The sequence below is a fragment of the Trematomus bernacchii genome, unplaced genomic scaffold (genome assembly GCF_902827165.1).
Source record: "Trematomus bernacchii unplaced genomic scaffold, fTreBer1.1, whole genome shotgun sequence".
Classification (NCBI taxonomy): Eukaryota; Metazoa; Chordata; class Actinopteri; order Perciformes; family Nototheniidae; genus Trematomus; species Trematomus bernacchii.
The window spans coordinates 442,191-459,452 of NW_022987654.1; the positions used below are offsets into that span (position 1 = coordinate 442,191).

Sequence of the window (17,262 nt, forward strand, 5' to 3'; positions counted from 1 at the left end):
GGAAGCATAGAGGTAAGTACAAGCCAAATAACGCAACATATACTAAATGCAGCAGAGAACAGTATACCCAAAACAACAACCAAGGGTAGGAAGAAAGTGGTGCCATGGTGGAATGAGGAATGCAGCAGGGCTATTAAAGAGCAAAATAATGCATTTAGAGAATTAAAAAAAAACATGACACAAAATAATGTTATATAGAGTATCAAAGGAAAAGGGCAGCTGCTCGAAGGACAATAAAATACACAAAAAAGAGAACATGGAGAGAATTTTGTTTTACCATTGGCAGAGGAGTAAAGTTAGGTGATGTCTGGTCCATGTTTAAGCGGATGAGGAGTGGGAAAAGGAAATCCATTCAAATTCCAGCTTTGGCTGATGGGGAGAGGCTGGCAGTGACAGATAAAGAGAAGGCAGATATGTTAGGAAGGACACTTACAGCAGTACATAGTGGGGAACATTTCAGTGATATTCATAGGCAGCAAAAACAGCAGTTACTAGCAGAGAATGAAAACGTGAAGGAGAAGAGACAGGATAATAGGTCAGCTCTTGATGTGGAATTTACAATGTCAGAACTCAAAATAGCCTTACAAGGTACAGGATATACAGCGCCAGGACAAGACCAGCTATGCTATGCTATGTTTAGACAGTTACCTATGGAAACTATGACAATGGTGCTGAGTCTTTTCAATCAAATCTGGAGAGAAGGAGATATGCCAAGTTTGTGGAAAACAGCAGTCGTGCTACCATTCAATAAGCCAGGGAAAGATACAGCTAACCCTAGTAACTACAGACCAATAGCTCTTACATCACACCTATGTAAATGGGTGGAAAAGATCATTGTTCGTAGGCTCTCATATGTACTGGAACAGAAAGGGCTGCTGAGTAGTTTTCAGAGCGGATTTCATAAAGGGCGGTCCACAATAGATGCATTAGTAAGAGTGAGTAATGATGTGGAAAAAACATTGAAAATGAAAGAGATAATGGCAATAGTGTACTTTGACATTGAAAAGGCGTATGACTCTATGTGGAGGGATGGATTACTGATCAAATTGAGTAGAATGGGTATTGGAGGGAGAATGTACAATTGGGTAAGGGCCTTTTTAACAGACAGGACATTTAGAGTATAGGTTGCAGCAGATATTTTCAATTATTTTGAAATAGAAAATGGTATTCCCCAAGGGAGTGCAGTCATTCCAATATTATTTAACATCATGATTAATGACATATTTACATGCTTAGACACATGCATCCAATCGGCTCTATACGCAGATGATGGGGCTATTTGGATGATGGGAAGAAATGCCCCATACGTAATGGAGAATATAGCTAGAGCGATTAAAAAAGTGGAGAGGTGGTCATATAACTGCGGATTCAAAATGTCAGAAAGCAAGTCATGCTACATGATGGCTTTTAGCTGGCCAACAGCTATGATCGTCCAATGACAAAGGTGAATGAGTTCAAATACCTAGGACTGTGGTTTGATAGCAAATATACATGGAAAATGCATATTAATCAAGTGGAAACAAAATACAAAAAAGTATTACATTTATTGCGAGCTGTGGATGCAACTGGGGCGCAGACAAACAAGCATTAATAGACATTTACAGATCAATTATGAGATCCACAATAGACTATGGTTGTATAGTGTATGGAGCAGCAGCAGAAACATCGCTTTTAAATTTAATTTTAAATTTAAATTGATAGAATACAATATAAAGCATTGCGGCTTTGTATTGGAGCGATAAAGTCATCCCCTATCAATGCAGTTCTGATAGAAGCAGGAGAGACACCTCTGGAGATCAGAAGAGAGAAACTTGCTCTGTCGTACTGGGTCAGGCTACAAGGAAGTGGAGAGGAAAATATTACAAACAGAATACTACAGGATTGCTGGGAATATACAAAGTTCCAGGGACGTGGGTTTGGCTGGACAAATAAGGAAAGAACGAGGGCATATGGAGTGGAGACCATCACGTTTGCAAAAGCAACCCCATTTAGCAGTGTTCCCCCATGGCTTTTCCCAGAAGCTAACATAGATATGAGTATTGTAGAAAAGAAAAAAGAGTGGCAAATAAATGAAGTGGGAATTAAAACAAGTATGTATCTGAACGAAAAGTGCTACAATTACCTAAAAATGTACACAGATGGTTCTAAGAACAAGGAAGAGTGTGTTGGAGTTGGTATATACATCCCAGACTTTAAAATATCGATCTCAAAAAGAGCGTCTGATCAATTATCAGTGTAGCAGAAATGTTGGCTGTAATAATGGATTACAGTGGGTTGAAGAGGTCAGACCATAGGGTGGTGATATGCACAGATTCATTATCCATATTAAAAAGCATACAGTCAACAACAACTGCCAGAGAAGACATTCTCATAGAACTGAATCATAGCCTGTTAAGACTTCACAGAAGCGGTATAGATCTGCAGTTCTGCTGGGTGCCTGCACATGAGGGGGTGAAAGGGAACGAGTGTGCTGATAAATTAGCAAAAAGTGCACTACAAAAGGAAATAACATTACCAGTGCAACTTGGAAAAGGAGAAGGAAAAGCAGTAATTAAGAAAAAAGGGATGGAGATCTGGCAGAAAAGGTGGGAGAAAGACCAGAAAGGCAAAGGACTATCACAAAGTACAAAAGACAATTACAATTAATATGTATAAAGAAAGAAACAGAAGGGAGGAAATCATGATAGCTAGACTCAGAATAAATCACACAGCATTGAATGGTACGCTGTATGTCATGGGGAAAAGTGACAGTGACAAGTGTGGGAACTGTGGAGTTAAAGAAGATGTAGAACATATCTTGTTACATTGTGACATCTATAAAGCTGAAAGAGAAAAACTAAAGTCTAAAGTTTTAGAGGCAGAGAGGGAATGGAGTGTGGTTGGTATTTTGGGAACAAAAGGAGAGGGAGTAAGAGCTACCAGAAAGGCACTGTTTACCTTCCTGAGTGAAACTGGGGTAGGAAAAATAATTTAACATTAGGTCAGGAAAGATCATAGATTTTTATTTCGTTTTGTTTTTATTTATTTTATGTTGATTCTGTTGTTGTTGTTCGTTGATTAGATCGTCCATGAGTTAAGAGATGGAATGATATAATGATTCACACTCATGTACAGTAGGTGGCGGTATGCACCTTTAAAGTAGTTTGCAATCCGCCAAAAACCGAGAGAAGAAGAAGAAGAAGAAGAAAACAGAAGGAAAGGCAGGCTCCCATGATGCATTGCACTGCCAACGTATGCAAACCAGGAACATGGCTACCGGTGCCTAACAGCAGCAATCCATCGTTACAAAACACTTATGAGGGTCTGACACAGTCTGTCACAGTGTAATATTTGCTGGTTCTCCGTCAGAGAGGAAAAGCCTTCGTAGAGTTTCCAGCTGAGGCTCAGAAAACACCGCTGTTCATCATCACAGACAGGTAACGGTCAGTTGTCTCGGTCCACAGCTAACGTTAGCATCGTCGCTAGTTACCATATCAATCCATTAAAATGTAACCTTTTGGTGTGATGTCCATGTAGAAACAACCCTTTCATCATGACCAGGAATAAGACACCGTAACAGTGTTGTTCTATTTTAGTTGTATGTTGTTAATATACACGAAGATTAACATCTCTAGTGTTTGCTAACGTAACGAGTCTAGGAGCTTTGACACGACTGCAGTTCTGTATGGAAATCTCTCAGTATCATATCCAGAGGTGGAAGAAGTACTCGGATCTTGCACTAAAGTAAAAGGAGAAATACCAGAGTCTATGAATACTCTGTTAGAAGCAAAATCACTTCATTGCAAATATTACTCAAGTAAAAGTACACAAGTATTAGCATCAAAATACCTAAAGTACCATCATAAAAAGTACTTGTTATGCAGATCAATTTTCTAGTAATATATATGTTTTGATCATATTTATCACAACTGGTAAACGTGGAGCTAATTTGATTTACTTTGTATGCTGCAGGGTAGCTAGTGCATTTACTCCAGGTGTAACTAAAGTCTTATTTATAACCTCTACATTGTAGTAGAGTAGAAGTACAAAGTGGCAAAAGATACGTACTAGTATCTGAAAAGTGCACTTAATTACAGTACTTGAGTACATTTACTTAGTTACCTTTACACCACTGGAGGCAAGTAACATTTCCTCTTAATGTTTTTCTCAAAGCGAGGCTGGTTGGAGAAATGTAATCCTACCTGTCGACTGTTTTATTTGCTAAAGATTTTTCACCTGAATGTCTACATAGATTTGTAAAGAGTGCCTCACTGTGAAAACATTACACCTGTATGAGATCATACATTTCATGTCCAACCTAATACAGTTGTGTTTTATACTGTACTGTTCCTGATTTTTCTTTTTTATAGTAACAACAGTATCTTTAAACATCGGTAGTACTGACTAACTTAGTTGGTGAAAGAATAAGGCGATCCTAATACCATTGTAGATTAAATATCTTTGGGTCATATTGGGCTTAGCAAAAACTGAGGGGAAAACCTTCCCCAACTCAATAACTTTCACTTGAAACATACCCATCAGTATAAATGATAAGGCTGGCGTTATCTGCTGGTATTGTGATTAAAGTTACATAACAAATACCAATACCCCCAGTGTGTTCTCTAATCCTTTCTGACCTTATTGCCCTGGCTGTGGCTCTAAGTCCCAGGCCCATGCATTCTTACATAATATGTACTAGGGCTGTGCGATTATGGCAAAAATCATAATCACGATTATTTTGGTCAATAATTGATATCACGATTATTAAATACGATTATTCATTGACTTTGAAAACATCCATTTATTGAACTTTTAAATACAAATAATAATTTGAACAGTATCTTTTTAACTGTTGCCAAACCAATACAAAATAAATTAAATTATACATTTATATCTACATTTAAATAAATAATAATAAATACCAATAAACAAGATCAACAAATATTTTGGAGCGCACTTCAACAAGCTACTAAACATATATAAATATGATAAATACAAATACATTTGATCAAATATGTTCTAGTGCACTGTCACAACCTAGCAAAGCAAAATAATCGTTTTTTTCGATTATGTTGTTTTCGTAATTGTGGCAGGCCAACATCGTAATTGCGATTAAAATACGATTAATTGCACAGCCCTAATATGTACATCTTTAAAATAAATATATTTTTGCTTCAAGTATTTACAGCAGAAGGACATTTTATGTATGATCTGCCTATATAAACCGCAGTGCCAATTTTCTTTGCATGGAAGGGACGGCATACAGATTAACGTTGTGGCTCCCTGATGTGTTTTCATATTCTCAGGATGACTAAACAGAGGTTTATAACACAAAGGAAAACAATATATCATGCTTTGGCTCCTTATTCTTCTAAGTAGGACCCATTTATTGTTGGTCTTTGTCTTTTCACGACATAGTTGACATTACATAGCATCAGACTGTGTAGGATTTAAAGCAGTGAATGTGACACTATATCACAATCACGGCTGTCTGAATGTTCTGGTAATTGCTTTATTAATCATTAACTCTGTGTGTCCCAGTGCCACGGACAACAGAACACGTTATGAAATTGATCTGAAATGTACAGCAATGTCTTTGTGGTGTACAAAAACAACTGCATTTTCTGTGCTAACAATTATTTCAGAGTCAAAACATATAATCATATATGACTTTCCGTTCATCTACATTAGTGACATGCGTTATATGTGACCTCTAAAAGTTGCAGTAATACTCTGATGAGTATTGAGATTACTTTCTGTATCATTCTGGGAAGGTCTTCTTGCAGCCTTTGCCCTTTCTCTTGGCTGCAGGCTTCCTGCTGCTATCATCCACCTGCCAGGCGAGGCGCAGTGCACCTTAATCTAGCCTGCTGTTTTTGGAGCTGGGCCATGTTTGTTTTAGATGACACCATCAAAGAAGTTTCCCTCACTACTTTGAAACAGAGATTTAAAGTTCAAATTCAGAAATGACAACCGACCTCATTAAATAATAGAAAATGTAACACTTCTATTAAAGGAGAATTTTCTGTTGAGGAGACGATACAAAAAAAAATCTGTGATCTCAGTATTTGAAATAGTGCTCTGGTGTTGATACGGTTGTTTTACAATTATAGGCAATTATTAGATTGTTACCTTAAAGTTGTGTTTAGGAGTATTCATTTACAGGAGTATTTTGTGTCTTTTGATCAAGTTTAAACAAATGTTCAAAATACACTTTACCTTTCTCTTTCAGTGGGGTTCAACATGGCGAGTCCAAGGACCAGACGAGTTCTGAAGGAAGTGAGAACCCAAGAAGAGAATAATGTAAGTTAGTTACTCGTGTGGCTAGTTTTCATTTCTTATTCAGAATAGTTTCACCTCTCTGGCATCTTATAATTCAGGTAGCAGGTGTTTGGGAGTCTTGCAAAGAACAGGGTGCGTACTGGTGCTGGAAATCCTTGAAAATGCTTGAAATTGTACGAGGTGTTTTCAAGGTTTGAAAAGTGCTTGAATTTTGGGAATGGTGCTTGAATTTGGGATAAAGTGCTTGAAATTGTAAATGCTTTACTTCGCTTTTTAGATTAAAAGAAAATAAAGAAGTCAGAGCGCGCTTAATTGCTTCGCTTTTACATAAAACAGCTCCGCTCCGGCCTTCCCGCGCAATGCGCGTGACCGGCAAGTGTTTTTGTTACTTGTGTGACCTGGGCATTCTGATGAGAGTGATAGATGACAGTATGCCAGGAGGTTGCCGTTTCAACGAGCGTTGGCTAGCAGAAGACAAATACAAGCCATGGCTAAGACGAGGGTCAAGCGAAGCCCAAGAGTAGCCTCCTGCAAAGTGTGCAACAATAACGATGCGAGAATCTGCGCTGACGAGCCACACACCATACGAAAGGTACGCCATAGTAGAGCATTTTAGATTAGGCTATCGTTGCATGTAAAATACATGACACTTTTCTCTGTGCGCGGCAAAACAAGCTCGCCAAAATGGCTTCACTAGTCTGGCAGTATTTTAAGTGTCCGAAAATGACAATAAAATAGCGGTATGCAACGTGTGTGTGAAGCAGAAATCCTGCAGCTCCACCCGCTGTGACGGACCGGTGAGCGGAGCAGAACACACATTAAGAGTTAGACCTAACACACTTAGCTATTTGATCTACCTCTGGAACTAGCTAAACTAGTTATAAATATATTTATTCTTCACTGTCGGGTCGCTCATTACTGGATCAGTGAGCTGCAGGAGATACTGACGGGCTGTCAGGAGAGAGAGAGAGGGGGAGAGAGGAAAAGAGAGCGATATCGGTATCGGCCGATACTGATTCCGGCGATCGGCTCCAAAATTGGCGATCGGAGCATCCCTAATAATTGTATATGATATGTTTTATAATGATTGATCATGAAAGTGTTATCAAAGCTGGTAAAGTTGCAGCTAGTTTGAATGACTTTGTATACTACAGAGTAGCTTGTGAATTTACTCCAGGTGGAACTAAAGTCTGATTTAACACTTGATTATATTTCACATCATTCATCCACATCTGTAAAGTAACTAAAGGTATTAAATACATGTAGTGGAGGAAAAGTACACCATTTACCTCTGACTTGTGTTTACTGCCAACCAAAAAGTACCTCAAAAATAGTAATCAATAATATATTGAAAAGTTATTTGGCTGATTGTTTTATATTGGCTCAGCCAGGTTATATGGGATGCCCAGTCTACGTACAGATGGGTCACTCATTTTGAAATATTAAACTTAGTTTTCTTTTCTAACATTTTTAATTTTTCATCCTCATGTAGAATGCTATTATGAAACACACATTTGGTTGTTTATAGCATAAAGAACATCTGATTTAATGTGAGGTAGGGAAATAATCATTTGAGTATAAGTATGTGTATATAAATATGTAATTTACAACAGCTGTAAGATGCTTGAAAAGCTTGAAAATGCACCTTGAAAATGCTTGAAAAGTGCTTGAATTTGACTTTGGAAAAGGTGTAAGAACCCTGAAAGAAGCACCTTTCCACGATCAACGTTCTCCGCTCTCATCCATGTTCAGATAAATGCTGGGAGTAATTTTAGACGGGAGTTTCACTGCCAGTGGACATCTTGTTGGCATGCATCTCTGGCAATAACACCAGACAAATTCGTCTACTAAACCTAAAAATAAACTATATAAATAAGTAAACATATTTTTGTTCTGTTCTGTTTAACTGAAAAATAATTTTTTTTAAATTTTATTTAGCCTCAATACCTGGACATTCTATAAAATAAAATTGTTGCTGTGGGATTACGGTTATCATTTTATAATGGGTTATTCAACTGACAAAGTCGGGAACATGCACAGCCGTTATAACAGCTTGTAACCAAATGATTAGCATAAATAGGTTATATACATGCCCTGAAACAGATCAAGTATGATTCCTACAAATATTTCATTATAGTTTTCATTATATTAGTAGTTTATCTTGAACCAAAATGCAAAGATCAGATATCTGATATCATATCATCCTGTGGTTGGTTCATTTGCTTTAACACCAGAGTTTGCTTGGCATACAAGGACACATATTTTCTTTTAAATGTAGGCTCAGGCTACATATTCACTTCTTTGAATTCATCTTTTTAGTTTTTTCTGAGCAGATGTCTAAATTCATTCACTGTTCTTTGTTTTTTTCAGCTATGTTATGAGTGTGGGGGTTTTAACCCTCAATGGGTTAGTGTGACTTATGGGATCTGGATTTGTCTTGAGTGCTCTGGCAAGCACAGGGGCCTGGGAGTACATCTGAGGTAAGACAAGTGATTTGTATTATGGTTTTGATGATAGTGGAGTTCCTGCCAGGTCTGATAATGATCAATCCCTTCTGTCTTATCTGCAGTTTCGTGCGCTCTGTCACCATGGACAAGTGGAAAGATATTGAGCTTGAGAAGATGAAAGTGGGAGGAAATGGGGAATTCCGCAAATTTCTCGAGCTCCAAGATGATTATGATCCCACCTGGAATTTACAGGAGAAATACAACAGCAAACCTGCTGCACTCTTTAGAGACAAGGTGAGGTGTGCACCACTTTGACCAGTTCCACAGAGTTTAACCAACACATTGTTCTCAATGCTGATGATAGACTAGCATCGCCCCCAGTCTTTTTTTATTATCTATTTGTGCTATTTATTTGTTTGTTCACTGTGTACACCAACTGGAGGATGCTTGCTCTTTACTAAGCACACTAGGAAAGTGAACAAAGCATTTTTAAGTGACCAAATGAAATGAGGTGTCATTAACTGACACACTGTGAAAGGGTTAAATTACTAAAAGGTAAACACATTGGTATTGACCTCGATCACGGTCATCTGTATTATTCTAAATGGGACCATCATTTACAAAATGAACCTCATACTATATGTACAAGATTCAAAACGAGCTATTGAGACCATAAACTCTCATTGACTGAAGATGTTTTGTGCAAACTGAGGAATTGCCCCCTGCTGGCTATGAGAAAGAATGCAAGTGTAAAGCACTTCAGTATTTTTACGTATCACGTTCAGACCCTGAGGTTGCTTGTTTGTAGGAACTTGATTTTAAATGTACACACTCAGGTTGCAACCATAGCAGAGGGTAAGGAGTGGTCCATTGAGACATCCTCTGCCAGAAACTGGACATCTCCTCAACCCAATGCCGGCCTTTCATCCTCTCATCGGTAAGAGTGATGGATTTTTTTTTTTTACACGCTCTCACTACAAGACAGGTTTTAAAGCAGTGATTTCATGTTTCATACAGCTCTGGAGGACCGGGACAAAGCTCAGCGAAACCCGGCGACAAAGCTTTTGAAGACTGGCTGAGTGATGATGTTAACTCATATCAGAGGTGAGAGCCTTCACTTCATTATTATAATGTTTTTTGATTTCAATTATCTGTTTTTTAAATATATATTCGTATGCCTCTTCAGCGGAGGGGGCTACAGTGGCAACCAAGAGAATCGGTATGTTGGCTTTGGCAACACCGTGACCCCAGAGAAGAAGGAGGATGACTTCATCAACAATGCCATGACTTCTATTTATTCAGTGAGTCATGCTGTATATCTTTTGTCAGATTTTTTTCTTCCATGTATTTTTCCCTCTTTGGAAATGTGTTTATTCTTTTGCAGGGTTGGAGCAGTTTCGCTGTTGGAGCTAGCAAGATTGCTACTATCGCTAAAGATAATGTGAGTAGAGAATAAATACTGTTTTGTTTTTATGCTGTAATGAATTGGTGTCAGAATAAATCAATTCATATATCTGTCTTTTCCCCCTCTTACAGACATCTAAACTGGCAAACCAAGCAACCTTAAAGGTAAGATGAATACAATCATGGGTTACCTGTTACCAGTACTGCTAATAAAGTTTTCCTCTGACCCTTTCTCTCTGTTTTGAGTAATATCTATAGCTTTTGTAAATCTCTAACCCTATAATGTACATTTTAAAGCTGCAATAACTGTTACTACTTCAATATCTCTTTGCCTTCTCTGGATGTAGTTAAAGGGCTATAAAGCACCCCCAGAACCGGTAAAGCAGATAATAGGAGCATGGCGCTTATTCCGCATCATATTTTTTTTCAATAAACGCATTACCCATTTTCTTTAATTTTGTTAGTTTGTCAGTGTTGATTGAATATTTTGCAAAATGATGATTTTCACATGCTTCTGCTTGAATATACTGTGTTTTTCTTGGTGCCTGTACTTTGAGTTAATGGATAACCTGTGAAAGACAGTGGGATAGTGATTGCCTTTACCCCTAATATGGATATGTTTTTTCCATAAACTCTTTTGGTAGTGGCTATTCAATTCATGCATGAGTTTTGTGTTGGCTGTTTATGTGCCTTAGAGGTGTAATGGTATGTAAATACAATTACGGTTGGTATTTATTACAATGAATGCATTGCAACATTTGGCAGGGTTTTTTTAAGTTAAAAGGGGTTGGTAGCTCTACTCTTCTATATTTTTCGTATACATAAAGAAACAAGAATAACCAACATAACATATGTTTTATATAACCTTTATGCAGCATGTTGCTCTGCAGAACTCAGGAAGTCGAGTAAACAACAGAGATTTTGGCAGTTACAATTGAAAGCTTTTAGTGTTTCACCAGACTACACAGAAAAGATATGCGCTCTACACTGATGATGCATATTTCTTTGAACCATTACACCCTCTAGTGCTTGTTCAGTGTCATGTTGAATGGGAATGATCAGTCACTTCATGCTACTGCAGAACAAGCAGCTCAGTGTCTTGCTCTACTGTGAATGTTAAACTCTGTTTCATTCAAGTGCATTCTCCTCTCTGACTTCCAACTAGGCTACAGAGTTAGGACAGACATTAAATGAGAATGTTATCAAACCCACACAAGAAAAGGTAACATTGATGTTTGAAGTTGTTGATTTGGTGGTGGGCTTTAGTGCTTTAGAGACAAAACGGCTTCAGATGTGAATGTGCTATTTTCTACACTGCTTGTCTGTGCCAGTTTATCTGCTTTGTGCCAGCTGAAATTAAAAGACAAAAACTGCAGTTTAAAAATAACACTCTTTTTATTCCTCCAAGTTAGTGATTCATTAATGGGATTTGCAGAAAGCTGTGAACTGTTTATATGGGAACGGATGTGAGTCAATGTGGATTTTTCCACACAGTGACTGGACCACGCTCAAAAGTATTTAAACCTTTTTTTATGAGCCAAAGTCTTTGTCATTTCAAGGCAGTCGGTTTTTGAGATTTGAAGTATTGCAAGGGTAATTTACTGAATATATTATAACCACTAATGTGTTTTTTGATTATCAGAAACATGAGCCTTTACACTAAACATGCAAATCCTATTGTGCTGGGCCAAATCTATATTTATACAAAGATGTTAACCAAATGTAATTTCCATTTCACCAGGCAAGGCTACCAAATGAAACAAATCTTAATTTGATATACATTTAGCAATTGAAGTTGAGCTTGACTGATCACTGGCAAACATATTTGGCCGAAGTCTTGCTCCAAGGCTTTTAAAACTATTCTTCTATAAAGTTTGGTAAACATTAAAAGACACAATCTGGAGCTCTTCAATTGACAATCAATTGCTTACTGGCTTTGCAAAATGTGCTGTTGCATCACAATACTGTACTGAATATGTCTCACTCCCTGAGGATCATGGTGAGTTATATCCAAAATACTTCTCTAACCCAGTCAAGAGAGCAGCTCCTGGATCAGTCTTTTAATATGATGAAATGAGTTTTGTTAAGCTTTAAGAAAACAAAATCCAGGAAATGGGTTTCTATCTTGGTTTAATTGATGAAAAGTGGGAAAGCCATTGACGGAGGCTGAATTTTAAACTAAATGTTTTTGTCTTCTAATGTACAGTTTGGATTAATGGTTTGAGGTATCAATAGTCTGCTCTTCTGTAACAATGCTTTTAGTCTCTGGTTTCAGTTGCTTAACTTTGGCCTTATTTCCTCTTGGGAAGAATCAATTTTTGTTGGACTCAAACAAAATGTTGTTTTCTCATGTTGATTATCAATGATTATTAACAAAACCAATCCTTTTCTCACAATGGAAAACCAAACTGCTGCTAGCTACATGTAGCTTAGACAAACATGTGTGAATGGACATTTTTGACATTATACGATTTTAATAAACATTTGACTCATTCAGGTAAAAGATGGCAAATTGCTAGATGAAATGACACTCGGCATCACCGGGCTGGCAAACAAGGTAGGGGGGGGCAGACCTCTGCCACGCCGTACAGACGCAAAACCAGTCTCCTGATTCAGGAACAGCAGCTTTAATCCAACAGTTAAAATACATGGGGGTCTTAGGGCAGATAACCAAAAACTGCAGAGGTCCTAGCCCTCCAAGGAGACTGGTTTTGCTATGATGATGAATGTTTGAATATTTCTAACTCACTGTCACCTCTTGTTTTTCTTGCTGCCATTTTTAATTCGGTGGTGAGTACTTTGTAGTCAACTACTCCGATGTAAAGTGTTAGAAATATCTATTTTCAGTTTATTATTACCACCTCAAACTGTTGTTACAAAAACTAGAAATGTTTATGTATTTGTGGTAATTAGTCTCCTTTTTATTATCACTTCTATGATTGCTAGTTTTTACTTTTGTATTACATTTTTGTTAAGATGTTTTTCTTTTTAACACAATCTGTAAAAACACTTCAAGTAACAACTGTGTCAAAGTATTCTTAGCTTAACTGTTTCTGTTCTTTAGGTCCAGGGAGCTGGTTCCAAATTGACTAATCTCTTCGTGGGAAAAACGGAGGATGGGTAATGACAACAACTTGATACAATTCTAAATCTCCAACATGTTTTGTACTACGTGACTTGATGCAAAGCAACATTAACTGTTCAAACATGTTTTGCTTGTCTTCAGGTCTACTGGAGAGAGCTACCAGAACATGGATGCCACTGAGGGATATCAGGGCAGTTCTACCGAGCCTGTCGCAAAGGACTTCTGGGAAACCTTTGGAAGCAGCAACTCCTTAAAGGCCAAGAAATCCCCCAGCAGTGACAGCTGGACCAACGTAGATAATTCTGCAAAGAAGAGCTCTGACAGTTGGGACAATTGGGGCTCAGAGGGAGCGTCCAACAACAAACACAGCACAGAGGAGAGCTGGGAAGCCTGGGACAACAACTGGGAGAACGCAGAGGGTAAGACGAAGAAGAGTCCCACAAAACCTGCCGAGGAGACCTGGGATAATGCAGACTGGTAGTGACCTCACAAACGTACATCTCCCCTCCTTCAACCCCACTCTGGTATTTTCCCTGTTTCCCCCTCTCTGTTCATCTCACCGGCACCTTTAGGGAAAAAGCAGAGTAAATGTACCTGTAAATCCATTCAAAATATATTTATTATAAACCCAGGAAGCAATTAATGAGGCCCGGGGCTACGTTGAGCTCATCATGAGAGTAAGATTCTTAAACAAATACAACTTTACAGATCTATAGTCATGTATTGTATTGTAAAGTACCGTCCTCAAAAGGAATTACAAATAAATCACGTCTAGATATGATCATTTTCTGCCTGGGCTCCCTAAAAATATGACTTACTATCCCCCTGGGGAATAGTCCAGTGTTCATAGTGTATGGGTTTAATGAAACTGGTTCAGAATTCACCAGATAAAGAAACAATGCATGGCAGAGAAAATCCTTGTAAATGTAAATCCTTGTAAATACAGTATGATTGACTAAACACTCATGGCATGATTTTATGTTTGTTCAATCAAATGTGATGTCTTCTACCCCTGGACCTTTTGCACATTTTTTGTGCATTATTGAATTAACAGTGTTATATTAAATAAAAGGAACAAATAACCACTGTAACTAATTTGATCTCTAATCCAATCGGAGTGGATATGTAAAATGAAAATGTTATAATCTAATTTGTAATGACCTGGAGCTTAATTACCTTTTTTTATAGTATTTTATTATAAACACTTCTGGGGTTAAAATGTGCAAATAGTCAATGGGTTTGAAAGCAGAGGGCTGCTGATACGTTATCATGTTATTGAGACCAGAATATAGACAGGATGCCCAAAAGTTGAATTTGTTGGGTCCTACACAAATAGAGTTTATAAATAATTGCCCCTTTCCAATTGTAAGATGGTTAAGTTTCTTTTGGTTAAAACATTCATTGTGTCACATTGGTGTCTGACTTAAAACTGTTCTTGCTCAAAATGGATGTTTGAAGTATAACATAAATAACTTGCTTTAACACATGTTGGTAAGCCGATACAAATTGTGACTTTACTTTCTTGCTGTCTGTTATTAACAACAGCTCCAGACCTGTCTGTGACTCCCAGTTACACATTCATTGCAAAATACTATTTTAAGCACATCCGCAACATCATTGTAGGTTGTTTTTTTGTTATGCAACTCCTCCAGAGATATGTATTTATTAAGTAATACTGTACTTTATACCACAACATTGAGCAAGTTATGTTATTTTTCTGACCATGAAGCTGGCTGATACTATTTAAATAAAAACGTTCAAATTAAAGTTCACACAGTCGGGACAGACCTATTAAAAATCCAGCTGATGCACAGTGAATAATGTCTCATAATGAAACCCATTTGTTGGACATTTTAATCAATCATTTTTCCAAATGTTGTTTTCAAGATGCGAAAAATTTTTTCAAAACAATTTGGGTTTAAAGAGTATATATACAGTTTATTGTAGATAATAACATGCAAAAGTCTCTCATTGCAGCTTAATATTCTGTATTTACCGTATGGGAGTGTGTAGGTTGTGTTTAAATAACAGGACTCAGACGGAGACTGTGTTAACGTTACCTGCATGGTGTTGCCTGTGAGCCTGTGACTTGTGACCTCAGCTGAACCGACTGCTCTTTGTAAATGTCATCTCATATGAAGCAACTCTGTGTGATCAGTTATCTGCATCTGTTGTACTGCAGCACCTTGGTTATTGTGTATCGTGAGGATTTGTTGTCTTCACACTTGTACTAACATCTATTTCTGGAGTAATGTTAATGAAGCTCATTACACGCTGGATGTCATAGCTCTTCTTCTGATGAATTAATTTAGTCCCTGAAATGGCAGCTGCACACACACATTGTTCATGGTAGATGCAAATGTTTTTTAACAAGTGGGAATGTAATTGGTGTGAAACTTGGTATTTAACAAGCCTCTGGTGTCAAACGAGCTGTCGAGGTTTAGAACTTGGACAGTTTTGCAGAACCCACTTCCCTATGTGGCCTTTAATCCCGTATAACATAAGGTGTTGCAACTTTATTACATAGTCTAATTTGCCTGTATGTGTAATAACCTACACATGCCTAGTCTTTATAATGATGCAAACCACTAAATAGTGTCATCTATTCTCATTTAAATACACTTCTACCAATGCCATCTGCAGATCTGGTCTATGTCAATTTGATAGACATTTTACAACTACAGATTATATCACTGTATGTAATCAACGGACAGTAATTAATTATGAACTGCAATAAAGCTGCTGGATTGTTTTATTATTAGGGCGTTATAAGATATTGCTGTAACTCTATAGGAGAAACCTATTGGGCCTCATGATTCGTAGAAATAATATATAATTAACACCGGTTTTAACGGGTGAATGATTATTCCTGGAACGTTTTCCATGCCCATTTCCTACCTCTAAGACGTCTTCAGTTTACAGCCGAGTTTAGAAAAGTGAACATGCTTTGTTTCTAAACTTATTTGCATTGTGTTGATGTACATCTTATCACAGCAGGCTTTGCTGTGGTTCATTTTGTCGTGTGTGTTGAGGCAAAGCTTCACAGATCGGTCTACATGTTGGTGTGTTCTCAGTGACATGTTGTGATGTTAAACAAAAAAAAAAGATCACTTCAGCAACATTTGTGCCGCTGAACCTTCATGTATGGTCGTGTGTTTAAAAACCTTGAACAGCTGTGATTGCTTCATGTTGATACTGATGCCAGTTTGCTTGTGTGTCTGATGTAGTGAGGTGTACGTGTCAGAAAATGACCATCAAATATGTATTATTACCCTCAGCCTTTCCTAAACCATTGAGCTTTATTTCAGTTATTTTCTTGTTTTTCATTTTAATAATACAATGGCATGACAAAACATAAACTGCCAGGACATGGATGAAAGACCTTGTGCTGTGATATCTCAAGTTTTCAAAAAGGGAAATATTTGAACAGCCACTTGTCTGAAATCTGTAACGGAGCTTATAGTTCTGAAGTACCATCATTATTTTATTGGTGATTGTTGGGGATATTGGTACACTTGATCTACAGATAAACTGCAGAATGTGTTATTGACTGTAATGCATCCAGATGGTGTTGATGTTGATACAAGGTGATGTTCATTTTTATTTTTTTATAAACCTCACGTAATCTGAAGCTCATTCTAAACTTAACTTTCCAGAGCAGCAGTTTGACTCAGCTTCTGTGCCTGTCGAACATTTTTGATTGGGTATGTCCATGTTTGTTGATGAAACTATTATGTCATAAATACTATTTTTGATGTCATGCATGAGTTGTAACGTGGAGCTAAATACATTCAGCTGTTGTTTGATTTTCAAAAGTGGTTTCCTCAGTGAATTTAAGTGCAGTCGTCTGCTGGCCCCTTCGAGTTTCACCAGCAGCCATCCCATGAAGTGAGCCACTGTTACCTATTCAGTTGAGGCTGTGGATATTATTCCTGTACACATGGTTTCTGTGTTCAATAAAGATGTATTGTGCCGTGAATGCCATCATCCGTATGTGTGGTGCAGATTCTAATCTTTTGCTGGTCTTGATACACAACATGGTCATGTGGGTTAAACATAAAGTAA

At 37.6% G+C, this 17,262-nt stretch overlaps 1 protein-coding gene across 2 annotated transcripts; it reads left to right on the plus strand.

Moving 5' to 3' along the window:
- Nucleotides 1-3,202: 3,202 nt before the first annotated feature.
- On the plus strand, nucleotides 3,203-17,190 carry arfgap1 (ADP-ribosylation factor GTPase activating protein 1). Of its 2 annotated transcripts, XM_034134923.1 has the most exons (13): nucleotides 3,203-3,416; nucleotides 6,212-6,282; nucleotides 8,632-8,741; nucleotides 8,831-9,002; nucleotides 9,545-9,645; nucleotides 9,726-9,812; nucleotides 9,895-10,009; nucleotides 10,093-10,149; nucleotides 10,245-10,277; nucleotides 11,278-11,334; nucleotides 12,610-12,669; nucleotides 13,177-13,232; nucleotides 13,339-17,190. In XM_034134923.1, exons 2-13 carry the CDS (start codon nucleotides 6,223-6,225, stop codon nucleotides 13,676-13,678), a joined length of 1,248 nt encoding a protein of 415 aa, XP_033990814.1. In that variant the 5' UTR covers nucleotides 3,203-3,416; nucleotides 6,212-6,222; the 3' UTR covers nucleotides 13,679-17,190. The 2 variants fall into 2 exon arrangements, with proteins under 2 accessions (XP_033990814.1, XP_033990816.1); XM_034134925.1 differs by lacking the exon at nucleotides 11,278-11,334.
- Nucleotides 17,191-17,262: the final 72 nt, after the last annotated feature.